The sequence below is a fragment of the Centrocercus urophasianus genome, unplaced genomic scaffold (assembly GCF_019232065.1).
Source record: "Centrocercus urophasianus isolate 14NV4802_14NV808 unplaced genomic scaffold, USGS_Curo_1.0 seq_13, whole genome shotgun sequence".
NCBI lineage: Eukaryota > Metazoa > Chordata > Aves > Galliformes > Phasianidae > Centrocercus > Centrocercus urophasianus.
In genome coordinates, this window is record NW_024884475.1 from 13,976,087 (window position 1) to 14,002,785 (window position 26,699).

A 26,699-nucleotide genomic window follows, 5' to 3' on the forward strand; every position below is an offset into this window, starting at 1 on the left:
TCAGTCTGTCAAAGACAATGATCAAGTCATTAACTCCAAAGTCAAACAATAGCTAAAATCCTGTTCAAACAGATATCAGAAGAACAAAACTACAAGGGGTATGTTCTTTATTAACCTAAATTTGTTTAAGAGACATTGTTATTAAACCATCTGAAGGAAACAATGAGAATTGGTGACTGTTGGCAAAGCTTAGAAGTACTTCTCGTGCACTGTTAATTTACTTCAGAGTGGAAGAAATCATTAGTACTTTAAACAGCACTGAAAGGCACAAAAAGTTAACCACTCAGATAATCAGAAACGTTATTTATGTGTATCAACATCTTTCTCTTGAAACAACTTACCGTAATCCATAGCAAGGCAAAGTGATGAATCGGAACATTGCCAGAAAAACTCTCAAAGGAAGCAGGGTGAATATATACAGAAAAGCATCCAGGCACAAAAAGATTCCAAAAAACATCAACTAAATTATAAAAATAGAACAGATGTTAGTAGGTTATACAGAGTTACAAAAAGTTTATACAGAATTATATTGTGTATGAAAAATACATATTACTTCAATTAATCAAATAAGCACAACACTATATATGCTCGGAAGACTTTCATCATAAATTGTGCTCCACGAGGCCCAAACAAAGTCCTATACAGATAACCACAATTCACTAATTGCATTTAGATGTTACTGCAGCTTGTTTCCCAACAGTGACTTCCTTCAAAGTTTACAGAAGTTAATGTTTTAACCTCAGGGAAAAAAAAAAAACAAAAACAAAAACAACCAACAAACCTCTAAAGCTGTATACATGTGTAAAACCATTTGCCATGTGTATGTCTTTTAATATGTCCTTTCCTCCCTCTAAAAAAAGCAGATTTTACCTTGCTGGTTTTCTATTACACACCTAATTACAGCTATGATACTTCCCTTTGGGGACTACGCATCCTTCTTTCATACAAAGAGGAATATGAAATATGAAGAGGTAAATTTACATACTTGCCCTCAGTTAAAATGCTTCCTCAGTTTATCAAAACAGTTAAAGCCATTTAACTGTGGGCATAGGTCAACCTACTGTGTGATAATTAAACTAGACCTAAATTCTGTAATTAAAAAGCTGTTATATAACTGATTCTCTCTGGATGTTCCTTCCTCTTTTTTTTTTCTCCCCTCCACTTTGTGAATCTAAGTCTAATCTCCTGAATGGGACTCTGAGCACCCCAATTCTACCTAAATATTAAGTCCTAGTGTGTTGGCATTAGAAGTATATGTTAAAAAAAAAAAAAAAAAGCATATCTAATAAAATCACTTTAAAGAATATCAAGTATTCACCTAATATCAGAGGATACATTTTATTCCAGTTTATTCTCACTCTAGCTGATTATGATTTACATTACTACTCTGCAATTACATTGCCAGGTAGTAAACAATACAAGTCATTAAGATAATTCCTCCATTCCTTTCCTACTGTCTCACACACTTCCTCTGAATTAAGCAGACTTTCACATCAGTTGAGTGATTCGTACAATAGCTGGTCTATACACCATTTAATTTGCTTTCCAGGTACTTGCCAGCATACTTTTTCTTTTTTTTTCGGTATTATTCAATTTGTTATAGCTAGAATGTGAGCTAACTTGGATTAAGCCCAAGCAAAGAACAAATTTATTTCATAATCTCTCGCTGTAAAAAGACATCCATCACTTTTTAAATCTATCTGCTTACTGCTCAGTTTCATACTCTTCCATTGACATTCAAAACAGACAATAAAGTCTAATTTACCGTGCAAAAATCTCATGAATTTCTACTGATGTTCTACTACTTAGAACATCAACCTTATTTATACAAGACTGTTGGTCTTTGCTTGTTCTTACAAGTTAAAAAAAATTTATTGGAAACATATGGTGATGATCCTTCAGAATAATTTCTGTGGCTTAGGGACTGCACATAATAGCCTCCATAATTACAGTGGAGATGGATTTAATTCTGTAAAACCAGGTCTCATCACAGACCAAGGATAAATTTAATGATACTCGAGGGCTATGCAAGGCATGGACAACAGGAGCCAGACTTTTCCTCCACTGCTCTGTGAACTTTCTACTCCTACTTCAAGCTATTCTACTCAGCTACCCTCCCATCTCCACATGGGCTCTGAATTAGTGAGAACAAAGGCTAAGCAGTTCACCACATGCTATCTTAGCAAGAAACATGAAGCATTCACTGCCAGATTACGAGCTAATTTAAATCTCAGAATGGTTCAACAGCCACCAAAGTTCATGAAAAATAAATTGTGTGTTTAAGATGAGGGAGGGAGGTGGGAAGAGTCATGGAGCCGGTCTCCTACTTCAATATAGCTTACTGTTAATTAGATTAGGTTTACCATACAACTTTGTACCTAGAGATTTTGAGAAATTTAACAGCATTACTCTTCCGTAATACACTTAAAAAAGGAGTACAATACAGTTATAATGCAGCCTAGATGACTTTATTACCAACATTGCTTATACTGAGCATATTCTGGCTGTCTCTCAAATCTGACATCCTCTCCTAGAGGGTTTCAAAATGGGTGAGAACAAATTTCTCTTCTACATCAGAATACTGAGCTTCTGCAGGGTCAGAATTACATTTAGGCATACAGAAAAGAAGTGGCAGGAAGGCATCTATGGGAATGACTACAGCACTTGGAAAACGGGAAGGAAAGGAGGGTGAGGTAAAGAGTGGCCAGAAGCAAAACAGATGGCTGTGAAAGTCAAAAACCTTAGACAAACTCAACCATCACCGTATCTTCAGACTGAAAAATTAGCTAAAACAATTGTGCTGTATTTTAGTGAATAATTACATTTTACAGTAAGTTTTTTAATTTGATTGACCATTCCTTGAAGTGACATCTTTGCATTTGAATTAACCCAAATACCATCATCTGGACTTGAAAGCTAGTTATGCCCATTTCTGTTAACAACGAGTTGCTCTCAATTAAAAACACAGAAAGTTAATCACTGCAGATTTTTATTTATTTATTTATTTATTTTTAGTGAAAAATGTTCAAAAATAAACATTCCTTTTAATAACTTAATGCAGTAGATTTTATCTTTAAATTTAAAGAACTATTTAAAAGTACTTTACCTTTTCCAGTTCTTTTGGTATCCGCATGCATGTGTATACTCTCTCTCTCCGCTCTGTGTACTTTGCTTCATTGTGTTCAAGGAAGTAACCTCTGGTTAGCTCAGCACTGATGAATCTCAGCAATGAAAGATCTACATTCAGAGACACACACAAGCAGAAAACACTTCAGGCACTAAGAATGATAAAACTGCTATGTTTTTGTTACTTGCTATATGTTTCAGTTCCATTGTATCTAACGCAGTACTTTTCTGCTAGTAGCAACCAGAAGGTCAAGTGACTTCGTAAGGAAGGAGCTATACAGGATTCGAGTTCTGTTTCCCACTCCCCATCACCTCTCAACAAGAAAAATAAACTATTTCTCCCAACCAATCATTTTCATCAGACATCCTACTTCTCCAAAAGATGACTAAAATAAAGTTATGCTGAATGCTAATGGATCTAATCCTTACCATTCTAAGAGTCCTGCTAGATTTATTAAATCTCCCTCTACACTGCCCTTGTGAGGCCCCAGCTGGAGTACTGCGCCCAGGCCTGGGGGCCCCAGCACAAGAAAGATGCAGAGCTGCTGGATGAGGCCACTAAGATGATCAGAGGGCTGGAGTAACTCACCTATGAAGAAAAGTTGAGGGAGTTGAGCTTGTTCAGCCTAGAGAAAGGCTCCAAAAGGGGAGACCTCACTGCAGCCTTCCAGTACTTGAAGGCAGTTTATAAACAGGAGAGAGATTAACTTTTTACACAGGCAGATAGCGATAGGACAAGCAGGAGAGGTTTAAAACTAAAAGAAAGGGAATTTCAGGTCAGATGTTAGAAAAAAATCTTTACTTAGAGGATAATGAGGCCACTGAAGCAGGACACCCAGAGAAGCTGCGAGAGCCCTATTCCTGTAGAAGGTTGGACGGGGCCCTGGGCAGCCCAAGCTGCTGGGTGGCAGCCCTGCCCATGGCAAGGGTGTGGAACAGGACAGGCCTTAAGATCTCTTCCAACCCAAACTATTCTGTGATTCTATGATGTACAGGTCTTTGACACTTTGACAGATCTGGATAGATACGCTGAAGTCTGACTTAAGTTTTCAGTCAAGCCATGTGGCCTTAGAAGAGCCTTTGTGCAGAATAGTTTTTCAAAGGAAATATACAGCATAAACATGAGAACTGAAGCTATCAGCATAAGGAAGTTGAGCTCGTGAGTCTGTGCTCACCGACAAGGTCTGTGATCATCACCTCCCCCCTGAAACACTTCAGAAGCGACAGCACACTCAGTACAGTTCAGTATGTCTGGTTATTACTGACGCTTAAAAATAGATGCTCCCAGCAATCACACAACATGCAAAAGATACAAATCACCTATGTAGACAGACAGGCAAGAAGCTACAGTGCATTCACCACGGGACAAAAACATGCTCTTTAGTAGAAGATCCAGATCTCAGTGAGTTTCAGTAACAACTGGGGAAGCCTTGCGCAGTACAGTGCCCCACACTTGCAGGAGGATGGTGAAGGGATCAGGCTGCCTTCATCTTTAGTAAAATAGCCTTGAGAACAACAGTTGCTGAGGTGGGAATACAAGTAGAGATAGTGCATGTGAACAGTTCACCCCAAACTGTCAGACAGCAGCTTCCCAAAATGGATTTCACTGAATATGACAACCATCAGCTGGATGAAACACTATCCAAAAAATTACAAAGAGTTTTGAGAGGAATAAGAGCAGCTGCAAATGCAGGTTGGCTTGTGTCCTACACTGCCTTGGGTGGTGAGTGCATGTATCTGCATGGGATTAGAACTGCTGAGGATTACAAACATTCTGAAGCTTGTAGTGGTATCTTAACATAAACGAATATTCTTTAGAGATCATTTCAACCAGGATTTGTTTTCATCTATGTGAACCTAACTGCTTTCCCCTGTCAAAAACACTATCTAAACAGGTCCTTACAATTTGTGTATAACTGATCCACTTCTAGTAGACTATGGCCGCTGTAACCCTCAAGGTGTTTATTTTAAAATAACCAAACACCATGCAGTTTAATGAGTAGTGAAAACTAATATTGACATTTAAGGTTTCAATCAAAGTTCATTCCAGAAAAATAACGGCAGAAGTTCAAACCACTAAACGGAGGCTCAGATCTCTTGCAAACTCGTTCTCTCAAGCTCTCCTCTATAATATTACCATTTGAAACTTCTAAACAAAAACTGGGAGACAAACCCAGAATGTTCACAAAATTTAATTTGTATATTCTTACCTAAGCTTAACTACTCTGGTAAGTGCCAAGGTACATTTTCTCATGCCACAGGTAACCAACCTTCTGTAACTTAAAGATAATGCATCTCAAGTAACTGAAGCTTCCTACAAAGTATTTGCACATAGGCAGCCATCATCGAGTATCTGGAACTGTTAGTTCCCACTTCCCATCACCTCACATGAATTGGCTCACAGCCCCATTGTTGAAAACCAAATGATTTTAGCCTTCCTCCACCTGGCCGCACCCCAGGAACTTCTCGTGCCTGCAGTTATCAATACAAGCGTTCTAGACTATGCCTGGTAAACAACCCCTCCAGCAGTGGGGCACACTGAGCTACAGTCACAGCAACCTCCTTCCTGAGCACCCAGCTTCAGCCCTGCTTCTGTGCCAACAAAGCTGTGAAATGGATCAGCAGCTGACCCTGTAGGATACACACAGCAAGCAAGTGAACAGGATGAGATATCAAAGCAGCCCAGAGCAACTAAGCACCTGAAAAATGGCTTAATTCTGCTACCAAAACACCATTTCTTTTAAAATGAATGAAATGTTCCAACTCCTCCTTCAAATTCCTTAATTTTTTCCTGTTAAAGAAAAAAAAGTTACAGATCACAGCTTAAGTTTAATAGGTAGCACAGTCTTAATGCTTGAAGTATTCTCATTCACCACCCCACCTCAGGGCAGAAAGCACAAGGATCTTCAAAACATTAAAGCCCATAGTTACTTCCTCAAGGTGCAAAGATAATGATTTACCCAGGTTATACTTCAATGCATAGCAACACAAAGGATAACCATTAACCAGAAATGGACAGGAAAACTTGTGCAAATGCAAAATCCTCTGTAGCTCAAAAACTTTCTGTTGAGAAACAATCAGAACATTCATCCTAAGCATAAGTTTCAGGTACTCACTTTGAAACACACAATTCTTCCATAAACATGCATGCCACTCAAAATTAAAGCAGCATGATATATAGTTAAATTAATTATTTTCTTCTACTCCAGACAAATTCTCTGTACAGTACTTGTGCTGTTTCACCACCCTGCTTCTACACACTATGAGATATATTGCTACCAGCAAAGACAAGTTACAATTTTTAGCTGCTCTACCAAGAAACTCATTTTTCTATAATGTTTTCTCAAAGAAAGAGAGAGCACTGATGACTTCTGACTTTTTTTTTCCTTCTCCATTTTCTATCAATTGCTGTAAGACAGCTCCCCCCCTTTCCTCCATACCAATTTCTTTGCTTTAAGAAATTCCCCATTCAGCTATCTTTCAGGCACAGAGATGTGTATTTAACTGTTTCTGTCCCATCACAAAGCAATTCATAGCATTGTTATCAATTCCTTACAACTATGGAAACTGCAGCAGTTTCAGTAACACCACAATAGTGATGCCATCAGTGATGCTGCAAGTCTTAGGAAATAATGACATAACACTCGTCAAGCTTAGAGAGAAAGTGTTCTGTTGTTAGTAAATGTTTTAATTGTTTTTTCCCTTTTCTGTCAGGAACAACCCATAGCATCACATTCAAGCCAACACTGCGGCAATCAGCCTGAAAACTTGAGCCCCTTCCACATTTTCAGCAAAGCACAACTGAAACTACAGAGCTAATAAAGTTCTTGATGAACTTGCCGAGACTAAATTAACCATACCACAGTTGGTTTTTAATGTTTGTGGACTGGATTTCCAAGTTGACTCAGTGGACTCCTGAAATGCTGCCCTGTGAACTTCAACAAAGCTACAGATGATAGCAAAGCCCATCACGCTTTCTTTTGTTATTCTTCCTTATAAAATTCTTTGTTGGTAAGCTACACGTAGCGAGCGAGTTCTAAACTCTACACAACTCCACACGCTGCTTTGGGAGCACCGCTCCTTTCAGCAGCGGAGGCAGGAGGCGTCACACTCATGGTACAAACGCTCAGCCACGGAGCGGCTCTGGTACAGGAGGCAGAAAGTTACAGCGCCCAGCGGAGCTCAGAGCACAGGTGCAAACACCCACCTCCCACAGCCCTTCTTTAGGCAGCTAGCGGCTTTAACCGCCTGCCCTTAAACCTCAGAGCGCAGCACCACCGCAGATACCCACACCGCTCACAATCAGCCCCGCAACTACTAGCGCGCTGTGTCACACTTCACCGCTCTCCGTCCGCTTCCCAACGCGCCAAAAGCGGACACTCAGCCCGCCGAGCGCGGAGCTCCGTGCGCAGGGTCGGGAGCAGAGCCGTCCCGCCGCGGTTCCCGGCGCACTTTTTTGAAGTCTCCCCCTCGCTCAAGTTCCTCGGCCGCCGCCTCGACCCGGCAGCCCAGGCCGCTCCGTTCGCAGCCGCTCGCCCCGCAGGCACAGCACGGCCTGGCACTCGCTCCGGAGCGCGCCCGGCAGGGGTCCGTTCAACCCGGGGTCCCTCTGCCCGCCCAGCCGCGCTCCTCACCCGAGAGGCCCCGCTTCTTCTTCCTGCCCCGGTCGCTCTCGTAGAACCCCAGCGTCTCCGTTCGCTGCTGCGGCGACGGCTGCCCCGGGCCGGTGGGAGGCGGCCGCAGCTCGCTGCTCCCCCACAGACTTTTCGGTTCCCCGCGACAGCCGTCCTGCTGCAGCTGCTCCGGGCCGCCGCCGCGCCGCCCTTCTGCGCCGCCGCCCGGCGCGGCGGCGTCGCTAACGCCGGCCATGTTCGCCGCCCGCTCCGCGCCCGCCGCCCCCGAGCCGCGCGCCGCGCCGCGCCCCTGGCTGTGACTCATCACCGCGCGACGGCGGCGCGGCTCGTCCCGGCTGCCGCTCCAGCACTGAGCGCGGGGAGGGGCGAAAGGCGGCGCGGCGCCATCTTGCGCGGCATTAACCGCTTGTGTGCCGGCCGCCCGGCGCTCGGCCTGCCGCATCGCGGAGTCTTCCTGTGTCCCGCGGGGCCCTTGCGCTTACCGTGGTTTTGTAGCTATAGCGACGTGCAAATAAAGATGTTTGTCTGAGGGAACGGAGCTGGCGGGCCCGCTGCTGTTGGCCTGAGGAGCGTGCGCGTAAAGGTCGCACGGGGTCTGGAGCTAGAGTTCAAAGCAAGTGTAAATAGCGCACGCTGTTAACCTGCACCGCACCACGCAAATAAGGCTGTGGTCAGGAGTGCGAGGGGTGGATTATTAACTGTAATGCCAACGGGATTTCAATGACATGCGGTACAGATCTGAGGTCGGCACACCGCTGTCTCTGTGCAGCTGAACGTTGCTGCGGCCCAGGAGCCAAGCTGTATGACCCACCTGCACACCTGCAGGCCACCAGTGCTCCAGGTGGCCACTAAGGCCAGCAACCCCAGCCTGACCCCAGCCACCCCTGAAGTCTTGCAGCTCGGTCTTGCTGAGGCTGGAAATGTGTTTAGTTAGTTGCAGTGTGCCGCTGCTGGCCGTATTTATGAAAAGCAATTGTTCCATTCTCAAAAATGTTTGCAGCTTTTAGAACAAAGCACACAAAGTGCTGCTCAAGGGACTGACAGAGTACTTGTGTGAAGGCAGAGTTCACATGAGCACAGGGACAAAACACCTGGCCTGAAATTCAAGTACAAGATCTCCTTCACGTTCACTTCTGTTCTTATCATGCTTTCAGAGGCCAGATTTGTTCAGCTTAATATTTAGCTACTTATCCTGAAAAAACAAAGAATGCTTTATTCTTGCTTTGGAAGACCACAGTGTATATAGTTTTCCCCTATAAATCTGAGTTAAGTGAAGAGAGGGTTGTCTCAGAACATTTCAGGCCTTGAATAGTCTAGAAGTACCCATTTCCACTGCCATTAGTGGTTCTGAATGCCCCACATCAGGTAGGATTAGTCCAGGTCTTCAAATTTTTCAGGCAAAGGAGTGCTTTTAACAGAGACTTAAAATATGTAATAGTATCAGAGTGCTAACAGGGATAGCTGCAGTACATCCACAGTTTTGGATTCTGCCTTCTTTTTTGTGTGGGTTTAAAAAGCAGTTGAAAATTGGGATGCAGAACAGAAACTACTAAAAATTACCTGATAACTTCCTCTCAGCAGGAAAAAGCTGCAGTGCGTGGACACTCTGAGAGACTGCTTCTCTCCTTCCAATTGTGCATAATGGCTATATCTGTCTGTGAGATGCCTCTCACTGTCTTTAAGGACAACAAATTGTAACAACCTTGTTATCAATTGTATCTGAATGAGGGCGTCTGCAGCATCAAGCATCATCTAACTGTGTCTTCTTTCTTGAGGCCCGTTGAGAAGCCCGTTGAATTATCTGCATTAGTTGTGACATTTCGTATATCTCGGGCTGACCCAAGATAACCTTGCTTAGTTTACAGTATCTTCCAGTTTTCCATTTGAAATAGTTTGGCTGAAGGCATGGTAATAGTAAGACTGCAGTACTTTCCAGCAAATAATTCACTTTTGTTTTTGACACCTCAAAAGTACATTGAGCAGATAGTCTCAAGATAATACGCACTGAGTCCCTGCATTTCTTTTTCCTGAGTTTTACATGCAGTTTGTAACCCATCGCTGGCCAGAATTTTTGTGTGCTCATTTGCATGTGCAGAGGTATGTGTGTGTCAGCTATTACATGTGGCATTTTTGCAAGTTGGCCACTTCAAAAAAGTCACTCAACAGCAGCAAGATCCACTCTCAAGGTCTTTGAACCAGCAAATTCAGAAGGGAAAAGTCGTTTAGTAAAAAATTATAGTGGTGTTGGTATAGGAAGTAGTGGCTTTGCTGCGAGGAGTTATCTGGGGCCATCTGTTGTTTGGGCACTTCAAGTTGTGTTTTGTTGCTTTCCATAGCTTATCTGCTAAGGGGCATATTACTGAGTGACTGTGCAAAGGGTCAGAATCCACACTGCAGTTTCATAACCATTCACAAATCTTTTTTCCAAATCAATTTTTCGTGGAACAAGACACTATCCTGTATATATTCCCACAGATGGAGTTCTTTTTTCCAAGAGAGATGGTTTGCAGGGGAGGTGTTTCAAACTAATGACTCTCCCCAAGGAGAAAATGCGGCTTCATTCATGTAACAGTTGAAACCATTTGGACGCTCATAGAGTGCACGCAGACTGGGAATAAAGAACTACCTGCATTTTATTAGAAAAATGAGTACTGCTGATTTTTGGAGCTTGTGAAGGTCACCTCTTTTTTTTTTTTTTTTTTTTTTTTAACTTTAGATTGCCCATATGTATTCTGGAATAACAATTATCTACCTATAATGTACCTGATACATAAGCACAATGGAAGGAATATTGCTGATATGATATCAGGAGATTTCTTCTGACACTTAGAAGTTTTAAAACTTTCATAATATGTCCAGCTCAGTTTTAGTTCCTGAGTACTGATTGCTGTTAGTTGCTGATTGCAACTATTCTGTCTCCTGATGAAGATAGTGTAATTAGCATTTTTATACATATTACAATCTTCCTTTAGCTGCACTGGATTCTTTTTTGTCCAAAAGACTCAACAAAGTGTTGTGAAGAAGACCCAGATAATAGGTAACCTTTCTTTGCAGTGCTTTCTGCTGGCAGAATTCAGTTGTCTTTCCAGACTTTGGCATCTGTCATTTACCCCTACAAAGTCAGATATCCCCTATTAACATGGATAGTTAATCAGTGAAATGTGCTAAAAAAGAGATTAAAAAGGTTAAATAAGAGTTTATTTTGGAGAGCAATACAAACGTCACAAAAACCTGTCAACAAAGTGATAGGTAATAAAAGAAGTAAATTATTGCCATAGGTTAAGAAATGTGAAAGAAGTCTTGAGAAGAGGATGGAAACTCAGTGTACTGTACAAAACAGAGGTAAGTGAAACTGGAGAATACCTAAGTTAGCAGTAAAGTATTATTAAGTGAGAAAATGGTGATAATAGTAATGCAACAAATGTAACTATACAAAAACATCTGATAACGTCTGGTAACTTTACAGGATTCTGTGTCATCTTTGAACATTTTTCATTTTAAAAAATGACATCACCAGGTGCACCTTCTGTGAGGAGGCAAGTCAAGAAAACTCATGAACCCAAAGTCCAATAGTGACAATTTTTCCACAAGAAAATATTTTCAGACCTTTTCATAACAAAAGCAAAATGTATTAGATTTGTGACTTGTAGTTAATTGATCCTCTTGGTGTGGGTGCATATTCATTCTTCTACTAAAGGCAATGCATCTCTTAGCAACAACCAATATTAACAAACTTTGTTCTAAATCTTTCCAAATCACAGCTGTCATATATTTGCAAGGTACAAAAGTATTGGTTGGAAATGTGATCTAATTCTATCTCAGTTGGTTCTGTTTCATATCTGAAGTTAAAAATATCTGTTTACGCCCACAAGAGAAAAATCTTGCAGAGATTCCCTCCTCCATTTTATGTTCAACATCTAAGCAGTAGAAGAATTTTTCTGTGGGATAATCTTCGTATGTGAAAAACAATCTGTGTAAGAAATAAAAGCCTATAAACACGATCTAGCACTGAACATTTTTCACTTACATGTTTTATTTTCTTTTCTCACTATAAAATGTACAGTTGATCATATTTTTTTTCTGAGTTGTATTCTCAGCAAAGATTAGGTTTACTCTTAGGTAAGCTAAGGACATTACTCAGTTTCAGCATGTCCTTGAATAATGCAAGTACAAATTGTGTTATGCAATACGCTACCTGAAAGTCAGGTTTGACTTCTCGCTGGTACATTTCCATTATTTGTTTGCTGCAGATACGCTATTGTATAGAAAAGGAGGTGTTCCATAGTCAAAATCAATGGTACTTTCCAGTAACAGCATTATTTTCCATTCCTGCCACCTGTCTAACATTTAGAAGAAATCATTCTTTTGAGATATTTCTATGTAGCACCTGTCTTGAGACCCCAGTTCAGAAGTTCAAAGAGTGGAGTGCAGAGGTACAGAAATTTAGTTCAGGATCAATGAACATCATCAGGATCAATAAAAACATTATTTTATCATAATATACTTTTTGTCATCACTTTTTTTCAGACTTACACAAGATCCCTAGTTTAATATTTCTATAGCTCTTTCCCTGTATGACATCTCAAGTATTTTGTTCAAGAAAATGCCTTTCTGTGACTCTCTGGATCAGTCTTTTCTTGCCTGTGATCTGATTTCTTGGTGTAGAGATTTCTTTTGGGTTTGTATCTTGAGCAAAACCCCACAGCTGCCTTATAGAATCATGGAATTGTTTGAGTTGGAAGGGGAGGGCATCTAGTCCAACTCCCATGCAATGAGCAGAAAGATCTACAGCTCTATCAGGTTGCTCAGAAATTGATCCAGCCTGGCCTGGAATGTCTTCAGGGATGGGGCATCCACTGCCTTTGTGGGCAACTTGTTCTACTGCTTCACTACCCTTATAAAAAGACCTCAGAGAAGAGGCAGCAACTGGTCTTTTTAACCCAAGCATAATTCATCTGTATGGTATATGGGGCATTTCCCCTCAAGGTTCATGCACTTGGAAGCAAATAATAGAGAGATTCCAGAATCTCTTAGATTTCAAGTTATTTTGTCCCAGTCTTCATCCTGAAGTGATGGAAGAAACACCTATTTCCCCTTTATTTGTTGTTACATAAATGTAGTTATATTGCATAGCATTTAAAGATGGCAAGGTGTTTTTAAATCTTATAGAAGTGAAGCTACTTTTCACTACTGCCTTAGGAGACCTAAGCCAGAGTTGAGGTGTGAGGGGAATAGGTGGGTGTAAATCAGTAGATAAAATGCAGATGGAAAGAAAAAGAAAGGGTATGAGGGTTTCAAAAATCATGAAATGGGAAAAGAATAGCATTGGTCTCAGCTCTAAAAGACGAGTTTCATGTACCTAAAAATGAAATTTTCATAATGGGCAGTGTTTGTTTGCAGTGTTTGTTGTTTGCTTGTTTTTCTCAGGTTTCATAAGGTAAGTTAATTGTCAATACTGGTTTCCTAATGTAGGAGTTTATGTCTACCATTTCTTCATATTTTTTTCAGGTCCAAGGAGCAGAGATGAAAACCGAAACTCAAAATGATCTGAGTTATTTGCCTTGACTTAAAGGATGAGTTCTCAGTCATGCTAAACCCAAAGAGAGATGGAAATCCATGTTATAGGTGTATTTAGTAATCAGAGTTGCTGTAAACAGTGCTGTTGATTTTAATAAGCTCAAAATCTCAGCACAGCAGGAAAATATCTGTTGTGATGAAGTATGCAGATAGGTAGATAGATAAAGTTTTATGCCTACAATTAGCATGCAAGATCCCTAGATAGGATCATAAGTCTCTCACTTCAGGAAAGCATCTATACTCAGGAGAGAATTCAGATGTGTTAGATTTAAACGTAAGGGCAAGGGCTTTCCTGATTTTAGTCACTAGCAATGTGTTCTTCAAAAATGTTTAGCCTCCTGGAGGACTGGATATATCGGTTAAGTGGTTCTGGGATTCCCAGTTTAGGTTACTTCAGAAAATTGTGGCCCATTTTGCAATTATAGTTATGCATGAAAATACACTTTCCGTAACATACATAGAAGATATGTATTGCTTACAAATATATACCTAGCAGCTCTGAGTCCAAACCTTTAGCAATTGTAAGTCAAAATTAAGTCATGCTTTACAAGTGGATTCATACAATTGTCATGAGTTTGGGTCGGGTTTTGAATTATTTGATGTCTGAAAGAAAAAATTTTTTTTGTTTAATTGAATCAGTGGTGCTATAATACGTGCAGATTATCTAATTCCAATGTGAACAAAACTGCGAAGGTAAAGAACCTTATTCAGAACTGCTCTTCACACGGGCAGATAATGTTTTAATAGACATAAACACACATATTTACATGTATGGCAACAGAATATTGAAATCAGAATCAAGTTCAGGATCTAAGTGTTGTTTTAACACTTAGCCAGTCTCATTCAGGCAAGTGTTCAGTGCTACGCTTTTGAATAATTGTCTTCCCTTGAGACTGGTATTTGCTTTAGTTATCATTTTAGTTATTAACTCCTACAATTCAGTTTTCAAATGTGACAGCGGTGTTTGGATCAGGTTCAACTCTGAATTCATTCCACTCATGCCAGCATAGTTTGTATGATCTTTTCTATATTTGTGTGCAGCCATGGGTTTTTGATGTATTCACAAACCATTATATCTATATTTATATCGATATCTAGCAATATATGAAATTGTGTCTATCAACATTAGAGTCACGGCATTGAGGGATTGATTTCTTTTGTCACTTATTTTCTCCAAGACCCTCTGTGATAGCTTGGTGAGATAAGAGTACACTGTCAACTGGAACTCTAAATTTTCTGTCCCTTTTTTTTCAAGGTTTTTTTTTTATTATTATTTTAAAGTAGGCAATTTTAATTTGGCAAGCTCTGTACAAATCCAATCACCACTTGAAACTCCAGGAGTATTGCTCTACCTTGATGAGTAACAAGATGCACTGGAATGTGTTTGGGATTTCTCTCTGAGCCCTGGCAGATAATAAATGTAGGCAGTCATACTGAAAATGATTGATAATCTTGCAAAGTAACCCTACCTGCCCTACCTTTGCATCAACAAACAAAACATTAACTAAACATGTTTTTCCCTTCCATTTTAAAATTATTATTTTTGTGAGATTTTTTAATTTACAAAAAATGATATGCACCAAAGCTGGCTTAATAGTTGACAGAACACAGAGAAGGACACGATGAGTAAAACCTGAAAATCTGTCTGTCATCCACTTAGATCACACTGAAGATACCAGTGCATAGGCCTTGGTGAAACCATAAACTGGTCAAAGAATCCAAAATTTTAATCTAACCAAGTGAAATATATTCATTTTTGGAAAATCTTACGAAAGCACATTTTCAATCGCTAGCAGCTGACTAAGAAAATGTCCTTGTAAATGATGTCTCTTAACACTATTACATTTAAAGTACCGTCAGCATTTCTGTTACAGGGATTTACTGTGAAGTGCTAGATTAACTTCTTACTCAACCATACGAATATTAATTTCTTTACAGTCTTTTACAGTCTAATGGCTTGCTTTGGCCTAAAAAACATGCACAGGTGTGCACTGGTGTTCATATATTCGTTTAGAGTACCTAAACACTGAAATGCTTTTTCTCATACTCAGGTGCCTATACATTGTACCGAGATGTTTAGAAGCAGAAACTCACCGTACACAAGCAATCACCCAACTGACGTGCACAAAGATGACTCCCATGCATACAGATATTTTTGTGGGCATTAGTCAGCTGCTTAGTTATGATAACTTGATACAAACTCTGGCTCTGGAGTTATTTTAGTGATCAGGATGCACTATTTTCGTTCTGTTATAAATCCCTACAATATAATTGCTGACAGAACCTTTAACACAGCATTGCTGGCAGATCATTTATGATCATTATGATCTGCTAGCAGATCATTCGTTCTTTCAACCCAGGAATAAATGCTTGTTACATCAATTTTAATAATTGCAGTCCTGCCCAGTCAGGACGACCCCTTTCCAAATGACTGGCAATACCCAGAAGTTATATGACTCATTCTCTCCTTTGTATATCCCCAGCTGGCACATTCAGTTCTCTCTTAGTACTCCTATATTTCACAATTCATAGCAGTTCTCCCCTTTCCGTAAGTGAAATTATTAAAAATGAAACTTGAGAATTAGTATTTTAAACAAAAACACAATGTTTGAGCTTTGTCCCTTGGATGAATGCAGAGCTGTTGTCTTAACTGCATGCTGCACACTTCACTTTGTGGCAATATACTTTAGCCCTCTATGCACACCTTGTTTCATACTAATATTTCACAGTTCCAGTAAGAGAGTATGTCCTTACTTTTAGAGCACAATATACATTTAATTTGGAAACCATGATGTATACAAGCAAGAGTAGGTATTGTTTAATTAAAACCTGGGAATTAACAAGAAAGGAGAATAATGTTCTCAGAACAAGTATTTCTTTTGGTTAACTCTTTCCTAGTCACAACACGTTCCTGACTTCTGCTGCTGTGTGAGTTAAGATTTTCTTATGGTGCCAATTCACCTTTCATTTCTACAGTGTATTTCAATGGAAGGTCTTGTTGTCACCTTCTTGGCTGTGTTTGGTTCATGTTCTCAGTAGCCACATTTTTAAAACTCTGAATAGTCGCTTTGACCCTTCAGACCTCTAGGCTGCCCTATGTGAGCTGGTATACACCCTGTTGAACAGGCCACAGGATTGGCCACATCATGTTCCTGAAGGGATAGCCAGGAGTTGAATGTTTAACTCCGGAAAATAACTGAACTCCTGGGAGAGAGTTACACACTACCATTTGTTTGCAGTGACCATTCTATCGCTGTGATGCCAGAAGCCTCCTGCCCTTTGAAGTTATGAAGTAGACTGAACTACTGCACCACAGTAGTTATGTGCAACAAAGTCTGATTTCTATAAACCTTCAAGGAATTAATTGAGCAAATAATCCAGCTCTGAGAAAGTGAGAGCAATGACAAATCTTATTGGGTTAGAGGCAATTGTAGATGACAAGCTGTTTTACAATGAAGTCACTTGTATTCAGAAATTTTGATCCTGGTTGATGAGTGTAATTTTAGCCACACAGGCTTAAATATTTTAATTTAAATTCAGGAGTGGCTTAACCACTGAATTTCTCTTGTGGAAATGGATTTCCAGGTTGGGAACAACTCTAACTCCTAGGCAGTTTTCCCATTTACTAAGTATAGCTATGCATTTTAATTTGCATAAAGAACATGGATATGTAAGTCTCCAATTACTTTAAAAGCAATATTTCAACAGATACAGTGAAGTAATTAGTTTAATGAGGAAATATCATTACATAGTGGAAAGCTTTGTTTGCCAAGGATCAATTTGTTGACATTTGAATCCAACTAGAAATGAAATGCACGGAACAAAATGTAAACTATTTTAGCAAAAGCCACGTCGTCTGTTTGGAACAAATGGAAAGTTTATCTGCTTCTCAACCAGAGGGCTAAGTAAGGAGTTTTTCTGCATTGGAAGACTTACGAATGATCATTTAAAATATGAAGAGAGTAGGAAAGTTTATTGTGCAAACATGGGGAGTCAACAAGCTCCTTCTGTGGAAAGTAGAATAATTATTTCCAGAATACATTTTTCCTATATATAAAATGAGGATACTTATTACTTATGGCATCTTTTCAGAACTGTGAAGCCTAATTCAGAAACATCTGTTAATATCTCTGAAATTCTAAAACAGTGCAGCAAATATCATAACTTTTATATCTGGATTTCATTTGCTTGATTGTTAACCGTTGTTGATGCACTGTCATATAAATTCATCATATCTCCCATACAAATAAAGCACAGGATATTGCTCAAAGAATTTTCCTGTCTATGCTGGAGATTACAGCAGTAATAAATCAAGTTATAACAATGACAAATAAGTAGATAGAAAAGCAGTAAGGGATATAGGAATATAGTGAGAGGTAACAAAACAGTTTCTGTTACGTACATATTTTATCAGTCCACCCAAGTAGCCAAAAGGGCAAGGTGCCTTTTACTAGGAAGAAGGCATTCTTCCTCACTATACAAAATGAATGTGAATGTTGCTGATACAACAGGCAAACACGGGATTACTTTTAGTGTCCACAACACAATGATTTTCAGTTCTAGAAAATTACATTCTTGAAGACTATACTCATTTTACCAACAAAAGCTTGGATTTAAAATCTATGACCAAAAATGAAAATCATATTTTTTATTTTTCTTTGTATAATTTAGAGAACTAGCATAATATTTATTGTCAAGAATCATGTATTCCTATTTTAATTAAACTGCGTGGTGGTATCTAAGATCATTCATGTCAGTGTTGTATAAGCACTCAGATACAAGCTAGCGATGGTTCACTTTGACCTCTGGAAATTGTGTAATCATGCCTGCCAGAAGTAACAATATTAAAATAATAGAAACCCTGCTGAAAAGCAGAGACTATCTTCACCGCTGATATTCAGTCAAGAGAGAAAAGCTCTTTTAACAACATGCAACTACGCTACACAACAGCTTCAAATGGAAAATGAAGATCTAATATTCTGAATTACATTGATAAAGATTCAGTTTTGTGACAAGGGTAATCTCCATTCTTTTGGACATAAATCAAATTTCAACTGATGACATTAGGAAAATATGCTGATGGGAACACTTTTTATTTCAGCCTGGTCTGTTGCAGGGTTTCTTGTTCTTTGCTCCTCAGAAATCAGGGGGGTTGAAGGTAAGATGCTAGAGATTGAATATTGCCTCAGCAAATAGTGATCTCATCAGATGCTGTGGTGCTTGTCTATTTATCCAAAACATGGATAGATTTTTTACATTACACTATGACAAATCCTTAAAGGACCATACAGTGATGGTTACCACTAATCAAGGAAATACTGGAAGAGTATTCCACTTAAGCACAAAAGGATCCCCAGCAAAGCTGTGCAAGTACCGTGTTCACTTTTGGGCACCTTGATACAGAAAGGACATTGAGGTGCTGGTGCCTTGTTGCCCTGTGAAGGGCTTGGAGAATGTGCCCTGCAAGGAGAGACTGAAGGATCTGGGGCTATTTAGTTTGGGGAAAAGGAGGCTGAGGGGAGACCTTACTGCTCTCTTCCAATATCTGAGAGGTGCTTACAGTGAGAGCAGAGTTGGTCTCTTCTCACTGGTGATAGGTGACAGGATGAGGGAAAATGGTCTTAAGTTGTGCCAGGGTGAGTTTAGGTTGGATATCAGGAAACACTTCTTTACAAAAGAGGTGGTTAAGCACTGGAATAGGCTCCCCAGGGAGGTGGTTGAGTCACTATCCCTGCATTTGTTTAAAAACTGTTTTGATGTGGTGCTCAGGGACATGATTTAGTGGAGGGTTGTTAGAGTTAGGTAAGTTTGGTTAGGTCACACTTGAACTTGATCTTTAAGTTCTTTTCCAACCTGAGCAATTATATGAGCCTATATTCAATGTCCCCTTGGCAGCTTTCCATGCAGCAGCTGTCAGGGAGTGAAGTTTGGCTGTGGGGCTCTCACCCAGCCCCTCATCTCTTCTTGCTCTGTGGGCTCTGAAATAGGAGCATGATGCAGGGACTGATGGCTTCTGTGGCGAGGGAATGCCTCTAAGTGCAAGTATATGTTCTCTATGTGGGCCTTTTGGAAACACTGTGACATGGCCTACTGAATCCATGTCTTTAATAATGATATCAAATTGGCATTCTGTGTTGACATTAGAGATTAAGACTCCTGCACGTTTGGGGAGCAGTGAGCAGACAGGATGAGTTATGGCAGACATTTACATTAGGCCACTATACTGCAGGAACTGAACAAAGCTGCAGTGGCCTCAAAATGTCTATGGTGTATTTCTTTTTTAATTATGACATTTCTTAGCTGTCCTTTCAGCCCCAAGGACTTTCAGATCAGAACCCTGTTCACTACACAATGGTGCAGATGTGCCCAAGCCAATATTTATACGTAATCTTGTGATTTTTAAGAAGTGTCTTTCAATTCAATATAAATTTCATTTTTAATGTAGACTTCTGTTGGATCTAAATAATTGCCAGAGAAGAGTCCTTGCCAGCAGCTGAATTATTGCAGTTTGTGCTATAATACCAGTGTGAATATAAATTGTTTTTCTTATTGGCTTCCAAGTACTGTTTCTCTTTGAAAGATTGGCTATGAAGTATGACCAAAGGTAAGCAGATTTTTAAAGAAAAGCCTGAAGTTCTATAGGAAAATGTGGAATAAAAAGATGAGTACGCTTCTGGAAAATCCTGAATAAATTTACCACAAAGGGTAAAATGTTTTTGGCACTGCTAAAATCACCATGCATAGTATAGAATCAAAGTGAAATTAAACTAACATGCATTAGCAGCAACTTCAGTGCATCTGTAATTTTTTATTCTATGCTGCCACCTTGTGGCTACAAATATGACCTGCTGGCATATAATAGGGCGAATAGCCTGTTTAAATGTGACTCGTATTGTTCAGTGAGGACGCTCTGGAAAAACTCCTTCAGTTCTTACATAGTTACTACATTCTGAGTCAATAGCAGGGAAATGGAAAGAACAGAGAAAATATTTGGCAGTATTTCTATGCATACAGTCATTTGTGAAGTGTTTGGCCTTTATAGATATGGTCTACTTCACTAAATGCAGTAAAGTTATTGTTCATGAAAGTTTCTGAGAATAAAACTTCTGTAAAGATCCATTAAATTAGTTTATACCTGTGGGTAAACAGATACACCAGGTAGGTAGCCCTTCTTCAAAGATCAATACAGAAGAGACTTACCTCTCTTTCAATAACGGAAAGCAAATTAAATAATAACCAACCTATGAGTTCCTTCTCCTCACTTTAACAAAGGGAAAATGCATTTAGTTTGGGGGTGAAATTCAAGGCCGTATAAGTGAATGTTATAGAACATTATCACACAACATTATAGCAGGTTGGTGATGGGGAGCCTCAAAGCCAAGAGTAAATGAGAGCTAGTAGCAAGAGTGGCTGGTAGCTGCTGAACACACAGCAAGATATGCAGTACCATGCATTGCACTGCTAGTACAAAGTAAAACCAATCTGAAAGGCCTCCATTTTTAGTGGTTCTTCTAGGATGAAGTTTTGCATGCCAAGGCATGCTGCCTGTATGGTAATGGTTAGATGATAGAGTAGATATTAACTTCTAATGCTTCTGGAGTACCAAACCAACTTTCAAAGCTGGAGGATGCTGGAGGACTACTGCTTACCAGGCATTCTTGACCACCTGGGAGTGGAACTACCAAGTTGTTAAGCAGGTATCATCCAACAGAGCAAAGAGGTATAAACTGTCCAAGAATGAATTAACCTAGAATTTAGAGATGAGTTTCAAACCACTGATCAATGACAATCTGAAATGGTCATCATACAATCATAGAATGGCTTGGATTGGAAGGGATCATCAAGCTCCAGAGCAAAGGAAACCTGATGAGCAGTAGGGTAGATCGTGTTTAAGTGTAAAAAGAATTTTTCAGACAGATTGCTGGCTAGAATTTGAGAGATTGTGTCCAGTCTAGTCCAGCGTTTGCTGAAGGTAAAGACACAACAGATTCTGTAAGCTCAGAAAAGTTTTAGTTACATAAACACATGGATAGTGAAGTATCTTAGCAAAGTAATGTAAATAACACCTTGTGAGACTTAGATGCAGCCTGAATTGAAATAGGGGAGAGCATGGAGGATGTAGGGGCTCATGCACAGAAAGGAATTCATTTCCTATCAGGAAAGGAAATGGAAGAGAAGTGGATGACCTGAGTGGAAAACAAAGACCTCTTCTTAATCCCTGCTGAGTTGAAACTCCAGATTCAAATGTTAGCTTAGGACCATGCACCTCAGTGTGTCTAAATTTCTCTCTAACACTGATGAAGCCTGGCAGATTCGTTCTTTCCCAGGAAAGTGTACCTGCAGCAAGAAAGCACTGCTCACGGAAAGAATTTGCCATAGTAGATCTAGTCTGAAAGTTTGTGTAGGGAAAAGTGAGAAGGCTTGTTGAAGCATCCCTGTGTTATTAAATTACTTTAAGTATTTCCTGTATTAATTTGTTGTTCCCTTTGAGCTTCATTCAAATTGTACATCACTGCTGTGATCTAAGAAATAACATTGCTTAGAAACTAGGTGGAGCTATTTGTTTAGTACATGCAGTGCTTTTGTGTTGCATTCTGCAGAATAGAATGCACGGTTTATGTACACAGATTTTGCATGTAACATCTCTATTTCATCATGCATATATCTGATAAATCTAAGCGGATACAGTGATATATTTAATGATGTATCTGAGAACTGCCATGCTGCTCACATAGCGTGCACTTGTAGAGTGAATGTCCTTGTGTTTGAAAGTGTTTCAGACAGCTTAAAGAGGTCAGTTGAGCGAGTGACACAGAAGATAGAGGCTGCATTAGAGAAGGAGTGTTGAGGAAAGTCTTAAAAGAAGCCAGATGCCACAAAAACAGGCATTTTGAAATTATTGAGCTGTATGTAGCAAGTAAAAATAAATACATTACCATTTACAGGTGCTTAGAAAGAAACAGCAGAGTAGAGATTTAGGACTTGTGTCAGAGGTAGGAAATAAGTCTCTTGAATCTGAGTGTATAGTAATCGTCGGTCCTGTTTTTTTCGAGGTTTGCTCTGACAAATGCTACTTGCAATAACTGCTTTTTCTATCTATCAAAGGAGTAATGGTGCAATACACAGCCCAAACACAGTCTGCATTCCAAATTTCTTAATGTACTTGATGATTAGAATCCAAAACTATGTGGTAAGGAAGCTAGGTTGAGTACCTTTTAATGTTTTAAGACCCTGTCTCATGGCCTTAAAATCTCTCCTTCTTTTAGTATTGTTCCCCAGGGAGTTCTTCGGTCCTCCTTCGTTCTGTACCTAATAGATACCTCAAGAGTCCTCGTACACTAATGAGTGATGTGCAACTTGAAGCCATCTCCAGAATTCTAATTTCTTTACATCAGCATCTGGGAATCTCAGCATTTTTGGCAAAACACAGCTGGGCTGCTCCTGGATGCGCTACATCTTGGAAGAACTGGGCGGAAGAACTGGGGAACTTCTACCTCTGGTGCTTTCATTGGAGCTTGAGTGAGGAAGGCTGGACTGTGTTTGACTTGTTCAGTGTCAACTGCCGGCTTTACAAAAGTGAGTAAAAGCACACAGAGCTGATTCCTAGCCTCTCTGACTTTGCAGCTAGTTTGGGCACCAAAATAGGACTGTTTGCTAAGTAACATACCTATTATTATCAGCCATGAAGTTGCATCTAAAGTGAGACTTTCGTAATGTATTTTTAATGTGTTAGAAAACAGACTAATCTATTGTTAATCTGAGTTGCTAAGCTTATTCCAGTTTTTATAGACCACAGACATTAGTGATAATGTTTAATAGTGAAATACTCTTTGTTAAGACAAACAACATTTTGGAAAGAGAAAAAAGAATTCAATCAGAACTGTGATTGGCTTCCAAGTAGTATTTTCTGTCCCACTGCTCTCATTCTCTTGACTTCACAACATGTTTGTTAAAGTTATCTTTTCTCTTAACTGTTCTGAAAGTTGGCAGTGCTTGCAATTCAGACCAGTGGCTCACTAACATAAGAGGCTGCTCTGCTTTTTATACCTCTCCTGAGTTAAGACTGGTGAAAGTTTCCATTTCTGCTTGCATTTGCCTTTCCATAAAACTTACTTCCTTTGATAACCTGAAGCTTACCTGAAGTCTTCTCTTACTTTTCATTCCAGCTCCCTCCTTCATAGCTCAGAGCTTGCATCCACTTTTTATAAGAACAACCAGTCTATATATTTCTACAGTCAGTTATCACTTTCCTTTCTCCTTTGCTGCCTTAATGCTGCTGCATTTATGTTCTCTTTGCCATATCAGTTTGAAAGAGGCAAATGATGTTATTTTTTTTACTCCATACAATCCATCACACACTATCTCTTCTGCCCAGATTCAGGGAAGTCAGCAAATAAATACTTTTTGTGAGATTCCCATCTTTTGTTCAGCTTTAAATTAAAACAAAAGAAGTAATACCCTCAACTTTAAGATTAAGAAGGAGAACGCATAAACATGAGTGAAGACCAAGAACTCTTTTCTGGTTGAGAAAATGACTAAGTGTTTGATATATTAAGCACAGTACAGTTGACATAGTAGTACTGTACAATCACGTTTTCATCAACTCAGCATAACTATTCTTACCTAGTACAGATTATGTTGCCTGAATGCAGCATAGGTAGATCAGCGATGATTCAGCAATGTTTCCATAAATCACTTCCGAGCAGTGTTATAGCTATTCTGCTAACAATGTCATCAAGTTAAAAAAGACAAGCATGGTATGTTTTGCATCACCCACTGTAAGTGATCTCTCCATGTGGTCACAAATGACTCTCACAACCCACACCACAGCTGTGTATTATATCTAACTCCTGGTGTACTAAACATGGGCAGAATTTATCAGTGCACAGCTACACTTTAAATAACAGCTGTGTTATCAGCTGTTGACTCTAATTTAGAATTGCAAATAGTCTAAGACTAACTTATTGCTCATAGTGGCATAATTAGAAAGGAGATACACCATAAATATTCTGAGGCTAGCACAGGGCTGTTCAACCCAATTCAAGCCCTTTATCACAACTTTGTCTTATTATCAAATTAGATCATTCAGTCCCACCTTGCACGCTTTTGCTATTATGTCCAGACTGGCAAACACAATTCTCTACTGCCTAGTCACAAAGCATGAGATAAGTTCAATGCTTTCCTAGAGAACTACTGCAAAAATTCCTTGGATACCTGCTATAGGTCTAGCTGATCTCTCTCCCAGCCTGCTTCATACTTCAAATATTGTTCATCATAATAGAACTGAAGGAACTGAGATTAAAATTCCTTTATAGAGAATTTATTAAATCCCCAGAAGGTCTGTGAATGGGAGAAAAACTTCCAAAGCTGAGATTAAAACTGGCACTTTAATAAAGATTGAGGTTCCTGAATAAATTGGTGGTCCCACAGGAGCTGAGCCACTAACATTAACTTCTGCAAGGGAAGAAACTAAGCAGCACATTTGAAAACTAAACTATTTATGTAGGTACTTGAGCATACCAAAACCCAAGCCTGTGCACCATACATCTTGTCCCTTTTATGGACCTAAATTTGTCTAGCCTGCTTTTGGTACACTCACTTACTTATAGCTATTCAAGAAAGCTCTGTAAGACCAGGGACAGACATTAGCACATTGCTGTACCCATTAGAAACATTCTCCCTTCCCCCCAAGCTGTATGCTATTTGCTTATACTAGAGATTACTGTCCCCATGAGGAATCTTGTCAGCATTTGCTAATCTGCTTCAGTCAACCACAATTGGGTTAATTTAAACAGATGAGGAAAGTGGTTTGTGCTAGCAGAGTGAAGTTTGCCTGAGGCATTTTAACAAAACCACCCAAGGTCCCTTCCAGGAACAGAGTGATGGAGACAGCTTCCAGCTGCTGGCTGTGCAAACAGCTGGACGTAGTAATGGTGGTAAAGGCACTTTGGAATCTTGAGGAGGACATCTGCCCATGGCCTAGCATGGACTTATCCAAGACACTGAGAAAACAAAAACAAGTTGCAAGAGCAGCACTGGATATGGACTGGATATGGACCGGATATGGACTGGATATGGACTGGATATGGACTGGATATGGACTGGATATGATTCCACTGTTTACCATGGATGGAAGTTTTAACTGGAATTCATTGGTTACATCAATGTGTCATATAGCATGAGGAGAACCTTCTCCAATGAAAAAGTCTTTAATGCTCCTAAAATTACAAATTGTACCTGGGTCTGCAGCTGTATAAGCCACATACCTCTTCTGCTTTATGATTTCAGAAGACAAAAGAAAATGAGAATGAGCAAATAACATGCAATCTCTCTTCAGAAAAAAACCAAATGTCTGTATTATAGTTCACAGATACATCTGTTAGCTTTCAGGCATTATTCACAGCCATGTCTGCTTCTTCTGCTTTCCTCTCAACAGGAAAGTGAAAAGCTGAAAAACAACTGTACCTTTTACCTCTCCCCAGCATCTAATATTTTCTTCTCCTTAGTCAAGTATATAGTTCTGTCTTCCCATCTGTATTTTCCCAGTTGCTGTAATCCAGCATTCTCTGGGCTGCCTTTTGCTCTCTGTTTCAAGATATATTATTACCTCCTGTATATTCTGCTCTCTTCCTTGTTCTGTACCCTACCACATTTCTGGCATATTACATGCCCCATGTGCAGGATTAGAACATTATCTGATTCCATGGTCATAAATAACTCTGCTAATAGATGTAGATTAATGCCAGGTTTTTAATAATGCTACTTGTACAGCTGTCTTTCAAATATATGAGCACAAACCAGCTTCATCTGAACTGGTTTTCACTGCCACAGTGCTTTATCCTGCAAACAGTAAGCAGGATCCCTTGGTCCCTATCTCAGGATGTAACCCTATGAATTAACAGAAAGCAGTAAGATTCCCTGCCAATCCCCCCAGCCACTTAGTTAGTCAATTGCATGCTGTTCGGTTGGATGTTTTTAAGTGATATCTCCAGTCCCCATTGTATTAGACACCAAAAGTACTTAGTAACTGTACGTGATCTGATGTGTTTTGCAAGGGATAAACTTACTGGTTATTAACTGGATAAAACCTGGTATTAGCTTGGCTTTGTTTAATTTCTAACGTTATTTACTCTGTGATAACTGACTAACCTCAGTTAACACTGTGATTTGTTTGCCCTGTAATGACCAGATATTCCATTACATTATGTAAATTATTTGCATAGTGATTGTGATTTAATGTTATTGGTAATTAGAATTATTTGCCTGCTGGTAATGCTGTATAAGCGATCTGTCATTAATCATGGGGCACGCCTTACCAAGAGCTCTAATGAGAAAAGCTGCAATATATGTCACTAAGATATC

The 26,699-nt window shown here is 39.6% G+C and overlaps 1 protein-coding gene across 3 annotated transcripts in view; it reads right to left on the reverse strand.

Annotated features, from left to right (window-relative positions):
- The window catches only part of TAPT1 (transmembrane anterior posterior transformation 1), a 37,156-nt gene extending 28,813 nt beyond the window's left edge, over positions 1–8,343 (reverse strand). Inside the window, exons 1-3 of one of the 3 annotated variants that reach the window (XM_042811681.1) lie at positions 8,243–8,343; positions 3,107–3,237; positions 342–460 (exon numbers count right to left, since the gene is read on the reverse strand). In XM_042811681.1, coding sequence (XP_042667615.1) covers positions 342–460; positions 3,107–3,133 — 146 coding nt within the window. In that variant the 5' untranslated portion in view covers positions 3,134–3,237; positions 8,243–8,343. Of the gene's footprint in view, positions 1–341; positions 461–3,106; positions 3,238–7,760; positions 8,065–8,242 lie in introns of those variants that run through there. The other 2 variants (XM_042811680.1, XM_042811682.1) reach the window with 2 other exon arrangements.
- Between the last annotated feature and the right edge of the window lie 18,356 nt (positions 8,344–26,699).